The sequence below is a fragment of the Bacillus rossius genome, chromosome 1 (genome assembly GCF_032445375.1).
Source record: "Bacillus rossius redtenbacheri isolate Brsri chromosome 1, Brsri_v3, whole genome shotgun sequence".
Taxonomy (NCBI): Eukaryota; Metazoa; Arthropoda; class Insecta; order Phasmatodea; family Bacillidae; genus Bacillus; species Bacillus rossius.
This window is the reverse complement of record NC_086330.1, coordinates 176,916,419-176,938,517: the sequence shown is the minus strand read 5'-3', so window position 1 is coordinate 176,938,517 and position 22,099 is coordinate 176,916,419. Positions and strand designations below refer to the sequence as shown.

The window sequence follows — 22,099 nt, the reverse complement described above, 5'->3', positions numbered from 1 at the left end:
AGGATTCTATTTCTCGAACAGAGGGATCTATCGATTTTTCAGAAACTAGCTGTTAGTGAAGTCGAACTTTTCCTTCCAAGTTGTTTGACACACTCAGATTTCCATACCTGTACAAACTCGACCAGGATAGGCCACTTAAAACACTTGGAATAATTTTTAATTGGTTAATTTATCATTGCAAATTTATATTTAATTCCGGTAGGTGCCTAGATGTAGGAGCCGGTGAGAATTTGATCAAGCTTGTTTATTCTCAGCTAGAGACACTTTACAATAGACAAAGCCCATTCAGACCCCTTCCCTGTGTAGTCCTCCTCCCTCCTTGCAAATCTTAGAGCTGGACTCAGCATAAGCGCCCTCCACCTCGTGAACTGTTTAGAGGAGAATATTTATGGCTTTGAAGGTCCTCTTGTATTCGCTTGCATCCATAGGTTTTTCGTAATCGCACTCAAGCTCTATATTGTACTAGAAATGGCTATCTCCAACGAATTGCCTTTTCTGACGAGGTGACCTTTTTTGTCAGTGTAGTAGTGAATCGCCATTACGTGCGCATTTGGGGTTCACAGTCCCCTGGCGAGGTGATGGAGTGTACCAGAGGAAGTCCAAAAGTGAATGTTTGGTGCGCGCTATTGCATGACAGAATTATCGGGCCATTCTTCTTCGCTGAGGCAACCATCACATCTCCAGTTTATTTGGACATGTTACAAATTTATGCTGTTCCTCAGTTGCTTGAGTATCACCCTGCTGTCATGTTTCAACAAGACGGTGCACCACCTTATTGGGGTTTGGAGGTCCGTGCCTATCTTGATATGACCTTTCCTGGACGATGGATCGGTCGTGATGGACCAACTGTTTGGCCTCCACGCTCTCCTGACATAACCCCATTAGACTTATTTTTATGGGGTTATGTCAAGGACGAGGTCTACCGAACACATGTACAAGATATTACAACCCTTCGACAACGGATAACCAGAGTCTTTGCATCGATCCCTCCAATGATGTTGGCTAATGTGTAGACGGAAATTGAATATCGACTATATGTTCTACGTACTACCAAAGGTGCTCATGTGGAAGTGTACTGATGTTTGAAAAAAATAAACTTGGATAGTTTCTCAACATTTTGTCACCAGTTTAATATTTTTACTTACTTCTATCCGATGTTATTAATTTTTGTAATCAGGGAAAGAGTTTTCGGACACTCAGTATTAGAATTTTTTAAATAATATACATTTTTTGGGGGAATATTTAGTAAAAAGCTTAAAAAGGACTATCAATTTTATTTGTGTTTTGCAATTTAAATCAATATTATTATGCTTCAATAAATAGTGATCCGTGTCATTGAGCTAGTTCAAGATAAATATACATAACTGAATATTTATTATACTCGGTGCTAGTATATCGTATCTTTATTTAAATCACTGTACAGCTATCGCTTGTTGACATTTGCGATAAACGTAACTCACAAAAAATGTTTCAATAAAGACTATAACAAAAAAAATCAATTCTAATTCTTTCTAAACTCAGTAAGAACACGGATAACACTTTTGATAGACCTTTTTTTATTCAAACCAACTTTTTTTGCTATCAATTGAGGATGGCATTATACTGTAGGTATTCATAGCGAACAGTTTTGAGTGTTTTCATCATAATATATCTAATATGTATTGTTTCGTAGTATAGTAGTGTTTATAGATTCCGTATATATATTTATAATGTCACTTTACGCATTCATAGTAATTTTATTGTGGAACTAGACAACTTTTAAACATATCTCGGGTAATAACAGCAGTGACGGCTGAAAAGTGCACATTTTAAAATTCTTTATTTTTAAAATAAAATTGTTATTTACATAATTAATTAAATTACAGATTTAGCCCAGAGTTGCAAAACCGTATCTTATTTATCTGGTGGATTTATTATCACAAATCATGTCGAGTCAGTTGTGCTCGTACTCGTCTTCAGCTTGTCTTCTATCGGAGAAGCAACAGGGTTGGATGGCAAAATCAGAGCGAATTCAGTTTCCTCCCACCTGGAACAAAGGTTCATTAAACGCAATCATTGCTCGGGAACTGTACACAAGAGTCACAAAATAACAAGCTTTCAAATATACTTTTTGTCGTTCGTTTAATGGTTCTTTTAGATTAATATTTTTTTACGTAACCCTACGTCATTGCTGGTTACACTAAATATAAAAAAAACTAAAAAACAGAAAACGTTATGAAAATTCAAACACACGAAAAACTATTCATAATCAGCCGATGTCAAGAGCTAATGCATATACAGCACAGGGACTTCCGTGGATGGAATTAGTAATAAAAATATTACTGCACAGACGAACACAGTGGACTGACAACGACGAGACAGTTGCCACAAGGACAGTAAATAAAGACAAACACAAACCCTGGACAACACATTGACAAACATATGGACACAATTATGATAATAAACAGATCATGTGGTGTCCAGAATATCTGTTCAGTCACATCGATGTGATCGACTGTGCGTCTCTGTGTTGTGTTGTCCACATTGATTGTTTGGTATCATAATTGGGTTCGTCTGTTTGTCGCTGTGTAGTTCATCTCTGCTGTGATATTTTTCTGACCAATTCCTTCCACGGAACTCTCTATGATGTCTATGCATTAACTTTTGGCATCGGTGATTTCGGCTTGTTTCCTGTGTATTTGCATATTCATCTTTTTTGTCCATTATTGAGATTTCTTACGACATACAATGTAACTATCTGGGCAAATATAAAACAAATTTTAATCAGATACTGCGTTTTACATCAGCATCCATGTGAGTGGCTGGCAGAAGGAACTTGTGGTTAATTTCCCCAATAACAACAGGCATTTAACATTGCAACTGCAAACTTGGGATCAGTTGTTAAAAAATTCTAGGGAAATGATATTCGAGTGTTCAGTTTTTATTTATAATTTTTTCGTTATTGAGTCTTTCTTAAGATATGAAGTATATTGGTGACGATTTTCTTTAAAATTTTAACTTTAACGTTTTTAAGTAACGTTACATGAATTCTTTTCTTATAAGGGGGCCCCACATAGGGCTACTTTGATAAAATACTTATGCCGCAGCAACTTGGCCAAGAAACTGTTAAATTTTGTACAAATATAACGGATTAATACGTGTAGAATGATCAATTGCCTTTTTTATAATATAACCAATATATTTATTAGACCAATTTTTGTGGGAGTAAACGAGGCTAGTGTAGTGTTGCACCATGGTTATTTGTACCTAAGTTAAACATCTTAAATATAATTGGGGTAATCAAAGATATAGTTTTTTTTCTAATTTTTTTTACTGTAAAATAAAAAAGGCTAAATAAGAAGTGTTCAGGTTTTAAACACAAGGAAGAAATAAATCTTAGAATCTAATTTGCATTACTAAAATAAAATGATCGAAACATTATTTGCATAGTAAAAGTAATTTAGTTTATATAGGTAAGTATAATATAGGCCTACTAGCGTGCCACTAATTAGCACAGTTATCAGTAAGAATATATGTAATTAGATTATTTGTGGTTCTGCTCTCCCCCGTGGAGAACACGGCTACTTTAGTCCCTGCTAGCTCGCACTGTGCTGGACTTTCACGGGGTGACGACTTCGCTCTGGCACACTCGTTAAACCCTGGGGTGGGGTGGTGGGGGGGGGGGGAAGAACGCTTGAGCTACCAGTGTGAACTGATACCTAATACACTAGAGTCATATACCGGACAGCTCTAAGAAATTTGATGAATATCTGGTGTTGCGGTCACGTCAGTCCGAAAGATGGCAAACGGTATGCCCAGTATGAAAACAATGTATCTTTACATGTAGAACAAAATAATTATGACAGCACAAATATATTTATTTTCTCTTGGAAAACTTTTTTTTTGTCATTATACAGATTCACAGGAGGTATAAACCTCTAGTTACTAGCGTTTATTAAAACTTGTTAATCATGTTTGACACCAGATAATATTATATATAATTTAACAATTGATCTATTAATTATTTTTGTAGTTGCACCTCTCACTGCTAGGATTATTATCACGCTCTCATGGGAGGTACGTTGTTTAAAGGATTCATGAAATGGAGAATTTTGATTTAATAGAGTTTATTGGACACACGCCATTGCATTTTTACACCACTTGTCATAGGAAGCCTACTGTGTTCGTCGGCGTTGTCGTGGTATTGTCCATAAAATCTGTTTAACTTCATCGTTGTATTTGTATATTTGCTGAGTTGTCCAAGTTTTGTTGCCCTTCTGCATTTAATATTATTGTTAAAACTGTATATTCGTTGTTAGCCTACTGTGTTCGTGTGTACTGTTATTATTTCTGTCATGGCTAATTTGCTTCCACAGAATTCTTGTGCTATCTGATTTATAATTTTGAATGCGCTCGTCTGTGCTGTCGTTGTTGTGTCGTTCATAATACCTGTTTAGGTGCATCGTTTAAATTATCTGTTTGACACCAGCTGATTTAGACTTGTTTTCTGCGGGTTTATGCTTTAATTTTAATTTGTTATTTTGCATTAGTGAATTTTTGCCAGAACAAGGAAGGCAAAACTTCAATGGCGCATGTCCAGGAAACTGTAGTAAATCTCGCCTGTGTCGTTATTGGTATCAGTCTCCAGGTGTACTCGTGGATGCTGCGCGAAGTGGCAGCTGCCACCTGGCTGGGCGCCGTGACGCGAGGACTGCCCTTCCGGCCGTCGGTCGATGCGGGGACTGTGTTGTGTTGTGGGATGCACGCCACGCGTAGCTGTAGAATGCGCTCGCTAGCGAAAATTGTTGTTATTGTTTTGGATATTAAGACTAGCAATTGTCATTTTTTCTTACAGATTAACCAGACTTGAAGCTGTATCATTTGAAGAAACAGTGAATAGAAACCGTTTTCGTGAAGGTACTCTATGTTTTATTCATCGATAAAAGAAGTGTACTATGATGATATTAAAAACTCTAATCTGTTGGGTAGGATAAAATATATTATTCATTAAATTTAACGAAAAATTTATATAGTTTATGAATAAAAAAGATTCTTGTATCTATTTGCTTTGATAGAGATTATTGGTAGGCTACATCATCGTAAAACTTCCCAAAAATTATTAATTTTCTACCAATATAACTTGCCATCCTTACTTGTCAGTCACGAAATGAGGTTCCGAGGAAGTGTCCGTGCTGTTGACGCCATCATCTTCGAGCACGCCGACTTCAAACTCAACCGATTTTACCAAAAAGCTGAAACAAAATGGTACAAACCAGATTAGACACATAATTTCTTTGGTTTGAATGTAGGTAATGTGTCTAACAGACAAAAACAGATTTAGTGATTGAGAAGAGACAAATCATCTAAGCGTACGTATTTTTTTAATGAGTTCAGGAACTACCGAATAAAAATCAAATTAACTAGGTTTGTATTAGGTAAACTACGTACCACGCTGATAAAATGTCAAGTATATTTCAGTTATCTTATTTTTTTTAATACACCAAAAAGCATTTCTGTTTAACAAGTAGGTACCTAATTATGGCTTCTAATTTAAATATACAATTCCTCACAAATGTTTCATTTTTTTGAGTGAAAATGTATGTAGATGACTCAAATATGAATAAGTTTTTGTCTTCAATAAATTACAGGAAACACCGACGAATCATTTATGCAGCTTTTTATGGAGTAATTATTATTCATTGATTCCCGAAGACTCAAGGGACATGGGATGTTTCACACTACAAAAAAAAAACTGTCAGGTCCAATTTTAGAATTACAGAACGCAGGTTTCCATCGGTTTACTGTACATGTTCGTAACAATTATCGTAAGATTATGGTTATTTAAAACTGACAATGGGAATTTACCTGAGCACTGTTTGATTGTGTTTGTGCTAAATACGCTAAAACCTACACATAAACAATACTCTTCAAATAATTCACCAACTGAAGCACGAAAATTGTTCGGTAAAATAACGCAATGTTGATGCTAGTGAAAAAATTCTCCAGGGACCTCAAACATACTAAGAATTATTATTAGTACACAGGTATCTACGAAACTTTCCATAAATGATCCAATTATTGTTTGGTAGCATAATTAAACGTGTTCCTATAACAATATTATTTTCAGTATTACGATGAGGCTGCACTTTAAATTACCAGATTAAGAAACTAATGTTTCCTAAGTTATTTCGACTTAAAAGTAATCAAATAGTTATATGTAACTCACTCCTACTACTACCATATAATGAGTGTATACGACACGAAATTACATTTTCTTTTAATATTTAGTACTATTAATACGAATGTCAGCAGTTTTGTATCAAGTTGAGAACTTTTTAAGTATATTTGAATATTAATGATGGTTTTTGGTATGCTTTTAGACCTTAACATATAGTAAGTGGTTTGAATATATCAAGTGAAATAAAAACAGGTATTTTCAACGTTCAGCGGCAAAGACAATTTCCTTTAGTTACATAATTTTTATCCATTGAATTCCGCAGACTCAAGGGACACGGAAGGTTTGGTACTACAAAAAAATTAAGCTGTCAGATCCGAGTTTAGACTTACAGGCCGCAGGTCACCGTCAGTTTACTGAACATTTTCGTAAAATGTTCGTAGGCTTACGGTTATTTAAAACTGATGGTTGGAATACACCTGGGCGCTGTGTAATTTGTACTTGTGCTAAATACTCTAAATACCTAAACATATACCAAAGAGATTCGCAATGGGCACCAGTTGACTGCAAGATCGATATAAATATCTTCAAATTTGCTTTTTTAAAACAGTACACTATGATGTATAAAGAGCTCTGCTATACCCAGACACTAAAAGTCTACAGGGCAAATCAATTTCCAATATTTCCTTGTTCTTGGGCAGCAGTTTCAATTGGCCCTTAAGCGGGGAAGACAATTAAATTTTTCTTGAAAGCTTCCATATCAGCGGGTATGGATGGTTCTATGGAATATTTTGCGGAACGCTGGCTGTTTTCATGGTCGGTTTGGTAATTTGTATGGTTTAATTTTCTGTTGGTATCATGCTATGTGCACATATTAGCCAAAAAATCAATATTATTGTTTTGAGTAATCAACTGTGATGAAAATTATATATGTCTTATAGATTTTGGATGTTAAGGGTATTTGAAGTGTATTTTAAATAATCTGAATATAGTGTAATATAACGTGAATATATTGACGCAATAATTACGCAATATAATTAAAATAGGCCTATCAACGAGTCGTCTGTTACATATGTTTAGAATTTAAAGTTTTTTCCCCAAATAATTGAAAACTTTGTTTATACAGTTTTAAAGATATATTGGCTTAAGAACATCGATAATATACTGTATTAAAAATAGCAATACAAACCCCATTCCAACCTATAAAAGTAAATATTAAGTTGAAGGATATTACTAATGTATCTATTACTGGCAAAGTCAGTTTCTTAAGTATTTACGAAATAGTTTTTGGCAGTTTTTCGTCAATTTCTCGTTATTTTACATTTTACATTAAAAATGCGGAAATTTTGGCTGTGTGTATTTTTGAAAAGTAATTGTTTTTTGTGATGATTTCAATTAAATCCTTTCTGAAAATACAATTTGTTTTTCACAGTAAAAACAATTGTTTAATGATTTCATCAGAACTAGCGGTAGGTGTCCCGAAATTCATGCAAGAAGCAACATTCATAGAAAATACAGGTTTTAAATCAAAAATTTTAAATTTTCATTTATTCATAAAGTATAGGATTATGTGTGGAATAGCATATGGGGTAAATGGCCTCCACAGCTTTTCGGGCACATACGCACTTTGTTGTCGAAATTTTTATGACCGTTATCACACGTCTATCGTAGCGCTGGATTCAGATATAATTTTCAAAAGTCGTAAACGAATTAATTTTAAATTTCCGATTTTTGCCAGCACGTCCTCTTAGCGAGCAGCTTCAAAAGCAACCAACTATAGAGTACAAAATATACTTATCAAGTGGTATTGTTTGTTTTAAAATAAAATAAGAGTCAACGTTATGCTTGTGTGCAGGTGTGTATCTACTGTATACCACCATAACGATCACATATAATACTAAGGTTACTAAACTTTTTATTATACTCAGATCAATATTTGTTACAGTTGCTACTAGTTTCACTAAGAAATAAATATCATGCGGTTTTACAAAATAAAATTTATTTTGGTACCGTTACTTTATGGCACAAATACGACAATAATATTATTTAATGTTTTTTTAACATATACACAATATGAATATCAGTAGTATAGGATAGCCGGAACTGGGACTGGCTTCTGGCTGTGGATTGATGATTGTCGGTCCGCCATCTTGGATTGTGTCGTCACGGCGGCCATCTTGGATGACCTTGACCTTGACCTTTGACCTTGACATTGAATTTGATCCTCAAAAATCGCCAAAATCCGCCAAAATTGGGCAAAATTTGCCCAAAATTCCTCAAAATTCGCCAAAATTTCCATTTCTGTGGAAACAAATTCCGCCAAAAAATCTCAAAAAATTCCACAATTCAAAAATTAGGATTTCGAAAATCCTCTAAAGACGTTTTGCCCTAGAAAGAACCCAAATTCCTAAAAACGGCTTAAGCATCCTTAACTCAAGCTTCAGTTAAGCCATTTCTAGGAATAAGGATACCATGTCCGCCATATTGGATTGTGACGGCACGGCGGCCATCTTGGATGACCTGACCTTGACCTTTGACCTTGACCTTGACCCTGACGGGCATTTTGGATCCGCCATATTGGATCCACCATCTTGGATCCGCCATCTTGGATGACGACATTTCGTTTTCTCGATCATTCCGGCATTGTGTTATCCACCATTTTGAATTATGACGTCACCGTTCCAATTTTCGTTACGCCCGCCATCTTGAAAATCCGCAATTTTTATGTTAGAAAATCGGGAAAAATTTTAAAAATCATTAAAAAATTTAAATAATCGAATTAAAAAAAACACTGTTGCAGTTATCGTTACGGTCGCCATCTTGGATTATATAAATGTTGCATATTTCGTTACACCCACCATCTTGGTTGAGTACCATGTCATTCTTACACTTTTCGTTACGACCACCATATTGGATCCTATTAATGCTGCAATTATCGTTATGATCGCCATCTTGAAATTTAGTCACCATCTTGAAATTTAGACGCCATCTTGGAAATCCGTAATTTGTATGTTAGAAAATCGGGAAAAATTCCAAAATTCATCAAAAAATTAACTTAATAGAATTCTGATTGATTATATCGATTCCCGTCCTTGGTTCGAAACCGGTGAGGGCAAAAAATAAAAAAAATCAGATCCTTCTGACACAGAAGCCACCTACAGACTGACCTACCTCCACCAATAACAAGGTATTTACCATCAGCTGGTATGACGTCATGTCCACCATCTTATCTTTGTCCGCTGGAGGCAACCATCTTGTTTTCGTCTGCTAGAGTGCGCTGACGTCATGTTAGTATAATGTTCTGTTCTCCATACCTTTAACCTTGTATATTAACATTAAACTTTGACCTTGACCTTAAACTTTAACCTTGACCTTGAACTTTGACCTTGACCTTGAACTTTGACCTTGACCTTTGACATTGACCTTTGACCTTGACCTTGAAATTTGACCTTGACCTTTAAATTTGACCTTGACCTTGAAATTTGCCCTCGACCTTGAAATTTGACTTTGTCCTTGTCGGCCATCATGGATCCGACATTTTATGTTCAGTACATGCTACCAGGAGCCACCACCTGCCGGAGTACGCCATCTTGTGTGTATACATGTATTATAGAGGACATTCCCATCTGGATAATTTTATTCTAACCCGCTACAGTGCAGTAATCATTTATTATGGAGGTGCCCCCCGCCATCTTGAAATTCGACCACCATCTTGAAATCATGTAATAATGTAGCTAGAAAAGCGGGAAAAAAATCCAAAATTAATTAATAAATTTGTAATCCATATAATGATTGATTGGATCGACTAAGGTCCTTGGTTCGATCCCTGGCCGATACAAAACATCTTTAATTTAAAAAAAATACTAAAAAAGTGTTGGTTTTAAAAAAAAACACCGCAAGTTCTTTTAAAAAAATTTTATTACATAAATTCAATAGGAAACGAAACGTATACACACATTACACACAGGAAACGGAACGTACACACAGTACACACAGGAAACGAAACGTACACACAGTACACACAGGAAACGAAACGTATACACACATTACACACAGGAAACGGAACGTACACACAGTACACACAGGAAACGAAACGTACACACAGTACACACAGGAAACGGAACGTACACACAGTACACACAGGAAACGGAACGTACATACAGGAAACGAAACGTATACACACAGTACACACAGGAAACGGAACGTACACACAGTACACACAGGAAACGGAACGTACACACAGTACACACAGGAAACGAAACGTATACACACATTACACACAGGAAACGGAACGTACACACAGTACACACAGGAAACGAAACGTACACACAGTACACACAGGAAACGAAACGTATACACACATTACACACAGGAAACGGAACGTACACACAGTACACACAGGAAACGGAACGTACACACAGTACACACAGGAAACGGAACGTACACACAGTACACACAGGAAACGGAACGTACACACAGGAAACGAAACGTATACACACAGTACACACAGGAAACGGAACATACACACAGTACACACAGGAAACGGAACGTACACACAGTACACACAGGAAACGAAACGTACACACAGTACACACAGTAAACGAAATGTATACACACATTACACACAGGAAACGGAACGTACACACAGTACACACAGGAAACGAAACGTACACACAGGAAACGAAACGTACACACAGTACACACAGGAAACGAAGCGTATACACGCAGTACACACAGGAAACGGAATGATCACACATACAGTAGCGGAAACACACACGCTTAGTTGGAAATCAGAATACAAGAAATAAAAACATAAAATTTTTACTTTCAATATTTAATTACTTCTCAACATTACACAAATACAAGTAAAAGAAGCCATTATTGTATGTAGCCAGCTTTCCTCAGTTCCTTGAGTATGATGGATATTTCTTTGATGCACGAATAGTTTCCTGCACAAAGCGAGTCATGTAGAAGTCTTAGCCGGTCAACCAATATGTTTGGATCTTTCCATGATGTGTAATCAATCTCTTCTACCACCATCTTACTTGCTTGTTTATTATAATTACTGTTAATATCACAATCGTCCCAGTGATCATAATAAGCATTATCGGATTTATTTATTATAACACAACGTTTCCATCGTTTCGGTCTCAGAACATCGCCACATTCTTCGATCTTGTCAGCTCTAGGTGCTTCATCACAGTCAATGCCTTTGTCAACAGCCACAGAGTCACTATAACAATCACTGTAGAAGACATCCTCTTCACCCAGATTACCGTATGAATTCGCTATCGATGATGTCGAAGTGTCTTCATCGTCTTCATGCTTCCTTTTTAGGAGTCCATCATTTTTACAAAGAATGGAGGATCTACCGAATATAGGCTTGAATGTATTCTCACCTTTCACGGTGTTGATACTTCCATTAGTTTCAGTCTTCACGAAGCCATTAGCAGCCTTCAATTTATGTTCTTCCTCACGATCGGGTGAGCTAATACCATCACGTTCAGGACAAGGAAAATTATTGTCGTAATGCAGATCACTCTTCTTTAGTCTAGTGGATCCATCGGTGTCCTCTATGCCGTAAGTAGTCTTGACTTTACATGTTCTATCATGTCTTTTTAAGCTGTCAATTCGTGTTAACAACCTGCTACAACGATTACAGCTAACATGTTGCGTAGTGGGTTTCTAGCACAATCATTCTTCTCATGACGTCTAGCATTCCTTCTCATGACAAAATCCTTACCACAGTATATACAGCGGCTTCCTTCCGATTCAGCTGCAGATAACAAACCACGATCCATTCATTGTAGCTTCTGTGACTAATGCCAGATGCAAACTAAGAGTTTTAAATTAGATCCAATACTTAAATAGAAATTTTTTCATATTTCATCAGCGAGAGTTAATTTATCTCATACAAAAGTACTTGCTGCAACTAGTTCTGCTTTTCAACAACAGATGACGTCACGTATTGCTTGCAGGTAAATAATATTTAGTTCTTTAATGCAGGATGCGGGATGCTCACTAACGATCGTAAAAGAAAGATGGCTTCACTAGACTCCAAGGAAAAGGAAGTTCGTCTTGCATGTTGGTGCTCCACAGATGTCTCATGGCGTAATATTAATTTGACTGAGTAATGATATTTTTTAATTCCACATGATAAAAATATTACAAGTTTTGATTTAGTAGCAGAAATTATCGAATTAAATGTAACTCCAAATAAAATGACATGTCTCATTAAGAGTAAAACTCCTTCATGGAGAGATCGGTTTCTCAGAATAGTCAGATACACTTAAAGAAACCACAGGAATGATTGCAAGAACACGGGAAAAACCATCAAAATATTGACAAAAATAATCAGGAGCACAGGAGAAAACCATCATTATTTTGAGAAGAATAATCAGGAGCACACGGAGAAAAAACATCATAATATTGACAAGAATTATCGGGAGCACACGGAGAAAAACCATCATAATATTGACAAGTATAATTAGGAGCACACGGAGAAAACCGACATAAAATTGACAAGAATTATCGGGAGCAAACGGAGAAAACCACCACACATTTTCTATGATATCATAAAAATAAAAAATAAAAAATTGAAAATAAAAATAAATTAATAAAAAATTTAATACAAAAAAAAATCTACAAAAAAATACATAAAATTCTGGCTTGTACTAAAACTCTATCATTGCTCAACAATGATAAGTTTACAAGCTAGCAGAATCTATTTATGTATTTTTTTTTAGATTTTTTTTGTTTTAAATTTTTTATTAATTTATTTTTATTTTCAATTTTTTATTTTTTATTTTTATGATATCATAGAAAATGTGTGGTGGTTTTCTCCGTTTGCTCCCGATAATTCTTGTCAGTTTTATGTCGGTTTTCTCCGTGTGCTCCTAATTATACTTGTCAATATTATGATGGTTTTTCTCCGTGTGCTCCCGATAATTCTTGTCAATATTATGATGTTTTTTCTCCGTGTGCTCCTGATTATTCTTATCAAAATAATGATGGTTTTCTCCTGTGCTCCTGATTATTTTTGTCAATATTTTGATGGTTTTTCCCGTGTTCTTGCAATCATTCCTGTGGTTTCTTTAAGTGTATCTGACTATTCTGAGAAACCGATCTCTCCATGAAGGAGTTTTACTCTTAATGAGACATGTCATTTTATTTGGAGTTACATTTAATTCGATAATTTCTGCTACTAAATCAAAACTTGTAATATTTTTATCATGTGGAATTAAAAAATATCATTACTCAGTCAAATTAATATTACGCCATGAGACATCTGTGGAGCACCAACATGCAAGACGAACTTCCTTTTCCTTGGAGTCTAGTGAAGCCATCTTTCTTTTACGATCGTTAGTGAGCATCCCGCATCCTGCATTAAAGAACTAAATATTATTTACCTGCAAGCAATACGTGACGTCATCTGTTGTTGAAAAGCAGAACTAGTTGCAGCAAGTACTTTTGTATGAGATAAATTAACTCTCGCTGATGAAATATGAAAAAATTTCTATTTAAGTATTGGATCTAATTTAAAACTCTTAGTTTGCATCTGGCATTAGTCACAGAAGCTACAATGAATGGATCGTGGTTTGTTATCTGCAGCTGAATCGGAAGGAAGCCGCTGTATATACTGTGGTAAGGATTTTGTCATGAGAAGGAATGCTAGACGTCATGAGAAGAATGATTGTGCTAGAAACCCACTACGCAACATGTTAGCTGTAATCGTTGTAGCAGGTTGTTAACACGAATTGACAGCTTAAAAAGACATGATAGAACATGTAAAGTCAAGACTACTTACGGCATAGAGGACACCGATGGATCCACTAGACTAAAGAAGAGTGATCTGCATTACGACAATAATTTTCCTTGTCCTGAACGTGATGGTATTAGCTCACCCGATCGTGAGGAAGAACATAAATTGAAGGCTGCTAATGGCTTCGTGAAGACTGAAACTAATGGAAGTATCAACACCGTGAAAGGTGAGAATACATTCAAGCCTATATTCGGTAGATCCTCCATTCTTTGTAAAAATGATGGACTCCTAAAAAGGAAGCATGAAGACGATGAAGACACTTCGACATCATCGATAGCGAATTCATACGGTAATCTGGGTGAAGAGGATGTCTTCTACAGTGATTGTTATAGTGACTCTGTGGCTGTTGACAAAGGCATTGACTGTGATGAAGCACCTAGAGCTGACAAGATCGAAGAATGTGGCGATGTTCTGAGACCGAAACGATGGAAACGTTGTGTTATAATAAATAAATCCGATAATGCTTATTATGATCACTGGGACGATTGTGATATTAACAGTAATTATAATAAACAAGCAAGTAAGATGGTGGTAGAAGAGATTGATTACACATCATGGAAAGATCCAAACATATTGGTTGACCGGCTAAGACTTCTACATGACTCGCTTTGTGCAGGAAACTATTCGTGCATCAAAGAAATATCCATCATACTCAAGGAACTGAGGAAAGCTGGCTACATACAATAATGGCTTCTTTTACTTGTATTTGTGTAATGTTGAGAAGTAATTAAATATTGAAAGTAAAAATTTTATGTTTTTATTTCTTGTATTCTGATTTCCAACTAAGCGTGTGTGTTTCCGCTACTGTATGTGTGATCATTCCGTTTCCTGTGTGTACTGCGTGTATACGCTTCGTTTCCTGTGTGTACTGTGTGTACGTTTCGTTTCCTGTGTGTACGTTTCGTTTCCTGTGTGTACTGTGTGTACGTTCCGTTTCCTGTGTGTAATGTGTGTATACATTTCGTTTACTGTGTGTACTGTGTGTACGTTTCGTTTCCTGTGTGTACTGTGTGTACGTTCCGTTTCCTGTGTGTACTGTGTGTATGTTCCGTTTCCTGTGTGTACTGTGTGTATACGTTTCGTTTCCTGTGTGTACGTTCCGTTTCCTGTGTGTACTGTGTGTACGTTCCGTTTCCTGTGTGTACTGTGTGTACGTTCCGTTTCCTGTGTGTACTGTGTGTACGTTCCGTTTCCTGTGTGTAATGTGTGTATACGTTTCGTTTCCTGTGTGTACTGTGTGTACGTTTCGTTTCCTGTGTGTACTGTGTGTACGTTCCGTTTCCTGTGTGTAATGTGTGTATACGTTTCGTTTCCTGTGTGTACTGTGTGTACGTTCCGTTTCCTGTGTGTACTGTGTGTACGTTCCGTTTCCTGTGTGTACTGTGTGTATACGTTTCGTTTCCTGTATGTACGTTCCGTTTCCTGTGTGTACTGTGTGTACGTTCCGTTTCCTGTGTGTACTGTGTGTACGTTTCGTTTCCTGTGTGTACTGTGTGTACGTTCCGTTTCCTGTGTGTAATGTGTGTATACGTTTCGTTTCCTGTGTGTACTGTGTGTACGTTTCGTTTCCTGTGTGTACTGTGTGTACGTTCCGTTTCCTGTGTGTAATGTGTGTATACGTTTCGTTTCCTATTGAATTTATGTAATAAAATTTTTTTAAAAGAACTTGCGGTGTTTTTTTTTAAAACCAACACTTTTTTAGTATTTTTTTTAAATTAAAGATGTTTTGTATCGGCCAGGGATCGAACCAAGGACCTTAGTCGATCCAATCAATCATTATATGGATTACAAATTTATTAATTAATTTTGGATTTTTTTCCCGCTTTTCTAGCTACATTATTACATGATTTCAAGATGGTGGTCGAATTTCAAGATGGCGGGGGGCACCTCCATAATAAATGATTACTGCACTGTAGCGGGTTAGAATAAAATTATCCAGATGGGAATGTCCTCTATAATACATGTATACACACAAGATGGCGTACTCCGGCAGGTGGTGGCTCCTGGTAGCATGTACTGAACATAAAATGTCGGATCCATGATGGCCGACAAGGACAAAGTCAAATTTCAAGGTCGAGGGCAAATTTCAAGGTCAAGGTCAAATTTAAAGGTCAAGGTCAAATTTCAAGGTCAAGGTCAAAGGTCAATGTCAAAGTTCAAGGTCAAAGTTCAAGGTCAAGGTCAAAGTTCAAGGTCAAGGTCAAAGTTCAAGGTCAAGTTCAAAGTTTAATGTTAATATACAAGGTTAAAGGTATGGAGAACAGAACATTATACTAACATGACGTCAGCGCACTCTAGCAGACGAAAACAAGATGGTTGCCTCCAGCGGACAAAGATAAGATGGTGGACATGACGTCATACCAGCTGATGGTAAATACCTTGTTATTGGTGGAGGTAGGTCAGTCTGTAGGTGGCTTCTGTGTCAGAAGGATCTGATTTTTTTATTTTTTGCCCTCACCGGTTTCGAACCAAGGACGGGAATCGATATAATCAATCAGAATTCTATTAAGTTAATTTTTTGATGAATTTTGGAATTTTTCCCGATTTTCTAACATACAAATTACGGATTTCCAAGATGGCGTCTAAATTTCAAGATGGTGACTAAATTTCAAGATGGCGACCATAACGATAATTGCAACATTAATAGGATCCAATATGGTGGTCGTAACGAAAAGTGTAAGAATGACATGGTACTCAACCAAGATGGTGGGTGTAACGAAATATGCAACATTTATATAATCCAAGATGGCGACCGTAACGATAACTGCAACAGTGTTTTTTTTAATTCGATTATTTAAATTTTTTAATGATTTTTAAAATTTTTCCCGATTTTCTAACATAAAAATTGCGGATTTTCAAGATGGCGGGCGTAACGAAAATTGGAACGGTGACGTCATAATTCAAAATGGTGGATAACACAATGCCGGAATGATCGAGAAAACGAAATGTCGTCATCCAAGATGGCGGATCCAAGATGGTGGATCCAATATGGCGGATCCAAAATGCCCGTCAGGGTCAAGGTCAAGGTCAAAGGTCAAGGTCAAGGTCATCCAAGATGGCCGCCGTGCCGTCACAATCCAATATGGCGGACATGGTATCCTTATTCCTAGAAATGGCTTAACTGAAGCTTGAGTTAAGGATGCTTAAGCCGTTTTTAGGAATTTGGGTTCTTTCTAGGGCAAAACGTCTTTAGAGGATTTTCGAAATCCTAATTTTTTAATTGTGGAATTTTTTGAGAATTTTTGGCGGAATTTTTTTCCACAGAAATGGAAATTTTGGCGAATTTTGAGGAATTTTGGGCAAATTTTGCCCAATTTTGGCGGATTTTGGCGATTTTTGAGGATCAAATTCAAGGTCAAGGTCATCCAAGATGGCCGCCGTGACGACACAATCCAAGATGGCGGACCGACAATCATCAATCCACAGCCAGAAGCCAGTCCCAGTTCCGGCTATCCTATACTACTAATATCACTAGCAATACTTTCTTTAAACAAAATTTTATTACGGAAAATAAGAGATCGTGAAGCTAGAGACAACCCAATATCTACTATAAGAGAATGTGTTACACGCGCGTGCTGGCGGACGGAAATGCAAGGGAAGCACAGAGATTGCACCGAGAACCGTTTTAATACAAGACACGAGTGCAGTTTGCGTCACTGTTGCCGGCCGCAGTTTTCAGCAGATGTGATGTTGAGTTGTGTAGTCGGTAGTTTTTTGAATAAAATATTTCCCTTAAATACTTCGGAGTCCTGTTCATCATTTCATAACACAGCATGTACCGCCCCCTAGCGCTTCACCGGTTGAGTTACGGGCATATATTATGTGATGATTTGTGCTTGTCTAGTTCAGTTCTTGGACCTCTTAAGCATGCACCAGGAAGTTAGGGAAATCCTGTGTACGCAGTTAACGGTAGTGACTGATATTAAAGGTAGGTTTCTAAAGTCTTCAGATGAGCCTAAATTGTCTGTGGTTCCATTATCCATACAAGACGTATAAAGAAAATAAAAAAGAGAAGTAATGATCACGGACTTACCCTTCTACGGGAATTTTTTCCGACTCATTCGAAGCCTCCTTATCGGCGCCATTCGAGGATCCTACAGGAACTGCGTCTGTGCGGAAGGCGAGAAGCGAAATGCAGAAAAGCACAATTAGTTGCAGCAGCAACACCTGCAATAAGTTAAAAAAAAATTCTTTGTTGTCAAGGTACAATTGCTCCTAGCTCAAACAAATAAATTAAATAAAGACAGTGGTGGAGGAAAACATAGATGTTTATTTAACAAAGTATTTCGTATTTTTCCCCTCAACAGCTTTGTTATTTCAACTGAACAAGTTCATAGATTAATTCGAGTATTATAAATATAATTTTTTTTTTCAATTTTTTTCATTACAGTTTAGAATTTTTATTATTTTCGGTTAAAAATAATCCAGTTATAGCTTTGCTTAAAACTTTTTTTTTTTTTTAAGCAGGAGGGGTAGGAACCGAAATAGCAGTCTTGGTCAAGCTATTGCAATATTATTTTTGTTTTTAGGTTGTGAAATTCTATCCTCTGCACGTTCATTTATGAAGTAATAAGTAATTCATGTTTATGTTATATTTATTTTTGAGAATGACAAAAATTGAAAAATTATTGTCATTAGACACATCTTTATAGTCTGAAATAATCTCTCAAACTGCGTGCCTTGATTTCAAGATCAAGTGAAAAATATTTGTGAATGCCATGTGCGATGTATGGCATGTCTGCATGAATTTAAATTATGCATCAAAGTTGGTTTTTCGTTTTGGTTTCAGACGAAGATATAGTTTAAAAGTTGGAGATGTTATAAAAACGTTCTTAAGGTTCATTTTGTCTCTACGAACTATGATTCGCGCCATTCGCCACAGATGGCAGCACCGTGGTTACACGCGTGACTTCCACTCCATTCACTAAATTACTACCACCAAATGCCGTATACTGAGAGCTAAGAGGTTACACATTAAACAAAAAACAAGTTTATTATGTAGGGTAACTATTTTAGAACGTGAAATAAACAAGACAATGTTAGGTAAGTACTAAAAAAAAAAAAAAACTCCCAACTCTTCTTTTTCTAAATATAAATTTTCTTATTATACTTATTTTTTATAAGATATATAATAAAAGAAAGGGTCAGCTTATGTACTATATATAAAGTTAACGCATGGACTTGATCATGAAACGTCTTCTACACGGTTAAAAATTTCCTAATATATTTACGAATAACAGTGGTTACAAAATATTCAGGAATCTTAGTGATTTTACCGAACTAAAATCTTAAAAAAATGTGTTAAATTAAGAACTTTAGCATAGTTTATTTTACGAAGATCCTGTTATAAGGAACTGTGAGAAAACTTTCGTTTAGTTTAAATGCATTCTCATTGAAAAGTCCGTTAATAGCTATATTGGACTTTCTACCAGTGTGACACAGTGTGTCTTATGCTTAGATTTTAGAGCACGGCTTATGGCGTGTTGCCAGATCTCTAACACGTTACGAAGTAGTTCCCGAGATGTAATTATATGGAATTCTGAGCACATGATTCTCTCAAATTTTTTTAAGTCTTTAAGAAAATGATTTTTTTAACGGAAATTTAATAAAACCTGTTGTTTGGTTAAAAATATGATTGATAACGAACCAACAAAAACATCAGGCATCTTTATACACATATAAGCCACGAGGGCTGATATAATTTTATAGATCTGATTTATTTTGACATAAATTTACAGGGCGAAATTAAGGCATAATTATGATATTACCAATGTTTTTGTTACAAAAGTTAAATTTAAGTAAAACATAAATTAATATTGTAGTTTTGATAATGCATGGCTTGTAACTATAATAAGAATTAACTTAAAGACTAACAAACTATAAATATTGGGGTAAGAATTTTCACTTTTGTAATGAAACGATTTATGACAGAATATTTAAATGAAAATTTCATTTTAATTTCTAAACGCCAGCTGGCACTTCACTCAATGCCCTTGAAACAGATGAGGTGAAGGATGTTTAGGATTTTCATTTTGCATGCCGGTAATGATATACCAGAGTAGATTTATCTAAAATTAAATTTTTACGTATTTTTATACTGCCATGCTTATTCTATGCCAGTAACTTACTTGCTCATGGCCCATGCTTGAAAAATGTGATCCCGAAAGCTGGATGTTCGTAGTTGAAATGGACAGTTCATTAGCCAACGGAGCGAATTTATAGCTTGGAGAGAATCAGCGAAGTAGTGACTCACGAAGGATAACTAGTTAACCCACGCTTCTGGACTCTGAAAGGACTCGCTCCGCAAATTGGTCTAACAGACTGACGATGCCATGTCACTTCATGTCAATAGATGCTCTTAGCACTGTGCTGTCCTTGGACTCGAGTCAATAACAGCGGCTCTGCCCGGAGCTTAGAGGAGCTGGTGCTAACGAGCGACGCAGCAGCGAGCACCAACACGCGTCAAGGTCGTGTCTACTCACTTATTCGCTAGCGACGTAGATGACTGTTACAGGCATCTTAGCGAATCGTGAAATATTTAGTGCGTTTCCCTTGGTTTGTGGTTTACAATTATTTATTTAATAATGTTCGCAGGCTTTAACGGCCATTGTCTGAAGTAGCTTGGCTTCTGGGTTGTAGCCGTGTCCTTGGCAAATACTTCACCAACGTTTCGGTCGACACTGCAGTCACCATCATGAGGGAGCAGTTGCCTACCTCAGTTACAACCCAGAAGCCAAGCAACTTCAATTGTTTTTTTTTTTTAAACCACAATAATAAGGATAAGAATATTGCATGCTTCAACATATTTGTAGTGGAGTTGATGAATTTTTGAAAAATGAAATAATTTGTAAAGATGTTTTCGCTCCCAACGATGACATACAGGCGTATTATTTCAGCTAATAACATTGCATTGATTAAGTAAATCATCTGACTTGATGCTAATTATCACGTGATATAAAAATTGAATTTTTTAATTATTACACTTTAATAAACTTTAAGTAATTTGGAAAAATACTCAGCAAACCAGTTAAAGGTAAATGTTGTTGAAGTACGTGCTTGGTAACCATTTATTATTATATCATTTTTAAATTGGTTTCCAAGGTTTACATGAGATCTAAATGACGTAGCCGGTAATGATTCATTAATTTTAATAAGGTATATCAGCGCTGTCGTTTCTATGCCGGTAAGCTGATAGGGTATATGAGTGGGACGGCTCTTGATCTTTGCTGTAATTAATACTGAATTCACTTAGCATCATGCAAATATCAACCTTGTTCTTCGCTTCAACGAACTCTCCTCTCTGGCTTCAACCAACTGCACCATGGAGGCTCGGGTTTTGAATGATAATCTGCGCGCAGCCAGCACAATACCCAGACAAACACGAGGCGGCGCAGAGCTCTCAAGAAGAGGTCGCCGGGTCGCCGGTTCTGGCGTTTCTTTTCAGAAGTAAGGTACTTTCCAATAGCAAGATACCCTGTAAGGGAGAAAACCAAACTCTTAGTAATTGTTGTAGAGAAATTGCCGATCAGAAATTGCGACACAACTTATATATGCTTACAGAATCGCTAAGGCAGTTTGGGGCAACGGTTAGAAAGTCTGTCACTCTAGCGACTAGGGTTAAATCTCAATGTGGATAAATCATTATTTTTTCATTTCGTATCGACTTTTTAGTGATAACGTGAGAAGTATATATTAGCTGGAGCTTGGACTGGAGTTTGAGTGTGGTGGCGGTGTGAGTGTCCGCCATCTTGGTTTGTGACATCATGGCGGCCATCTTTGATGAACTTGACCTACAAAATTTTACCAAAAAAAAAAAAAAAAAAGACTAAAAATTGGCCAAAATTCGCCAAAATTTCCTGTTTTTAGGAAAAAATTCCGCCAAAATTCTAGATGTTTTTAAAATTATTTCATTTTTGAGGGAAAATACTTTGAAAAATTCAACAATTTTGAATTCGAAAAAGTTCAAAAGACTTTTGCCATAGGAAAAACGAAAATTCCCTATTACGTATTAAGTTCCCCTTCATCTAGCCGCTCTAAGCCGCCGAGGTCATGACCTTGACAATTAGGATGTCATGGTGGCCATTTTGAATTATAACGTTATCGCTACAATTATCGTTACGGCA

General features: G+C 36.3%; 1 protein-coding gene across 1 annotated transcript; it reads right to left on the bottom strand.

Moving 5' to 3' along the window:
* Positions 1-1,804: 1,804 nt before the first annotated feature.
* On the bottom strand, positions 1,805-20,258 carry LOC134529702 (uncharacterized). Its single transcript, XM_063364068.1, has 4 exons — positions 20,105-20,258; positions 18,010-18,143; positions 5,133-5,231; positions 1,805-2,026 (listed from the first exon to the last, which is right to left on the bottom strand). The coding sequence occupies exons 1-4, from the start codon at positions 20,117-20,119 to the stop codon at positions 1,924-1,926; spliced, it is 351 nt and encodes a 116-aa protein (XP_063220138.1). The 5' UTR covers positions 20,120-20,258; the 3' UTR covers positions 1,805-1,923.
* Positions 20,259-22,099: the final 1,841 nt, after the last annotated feature.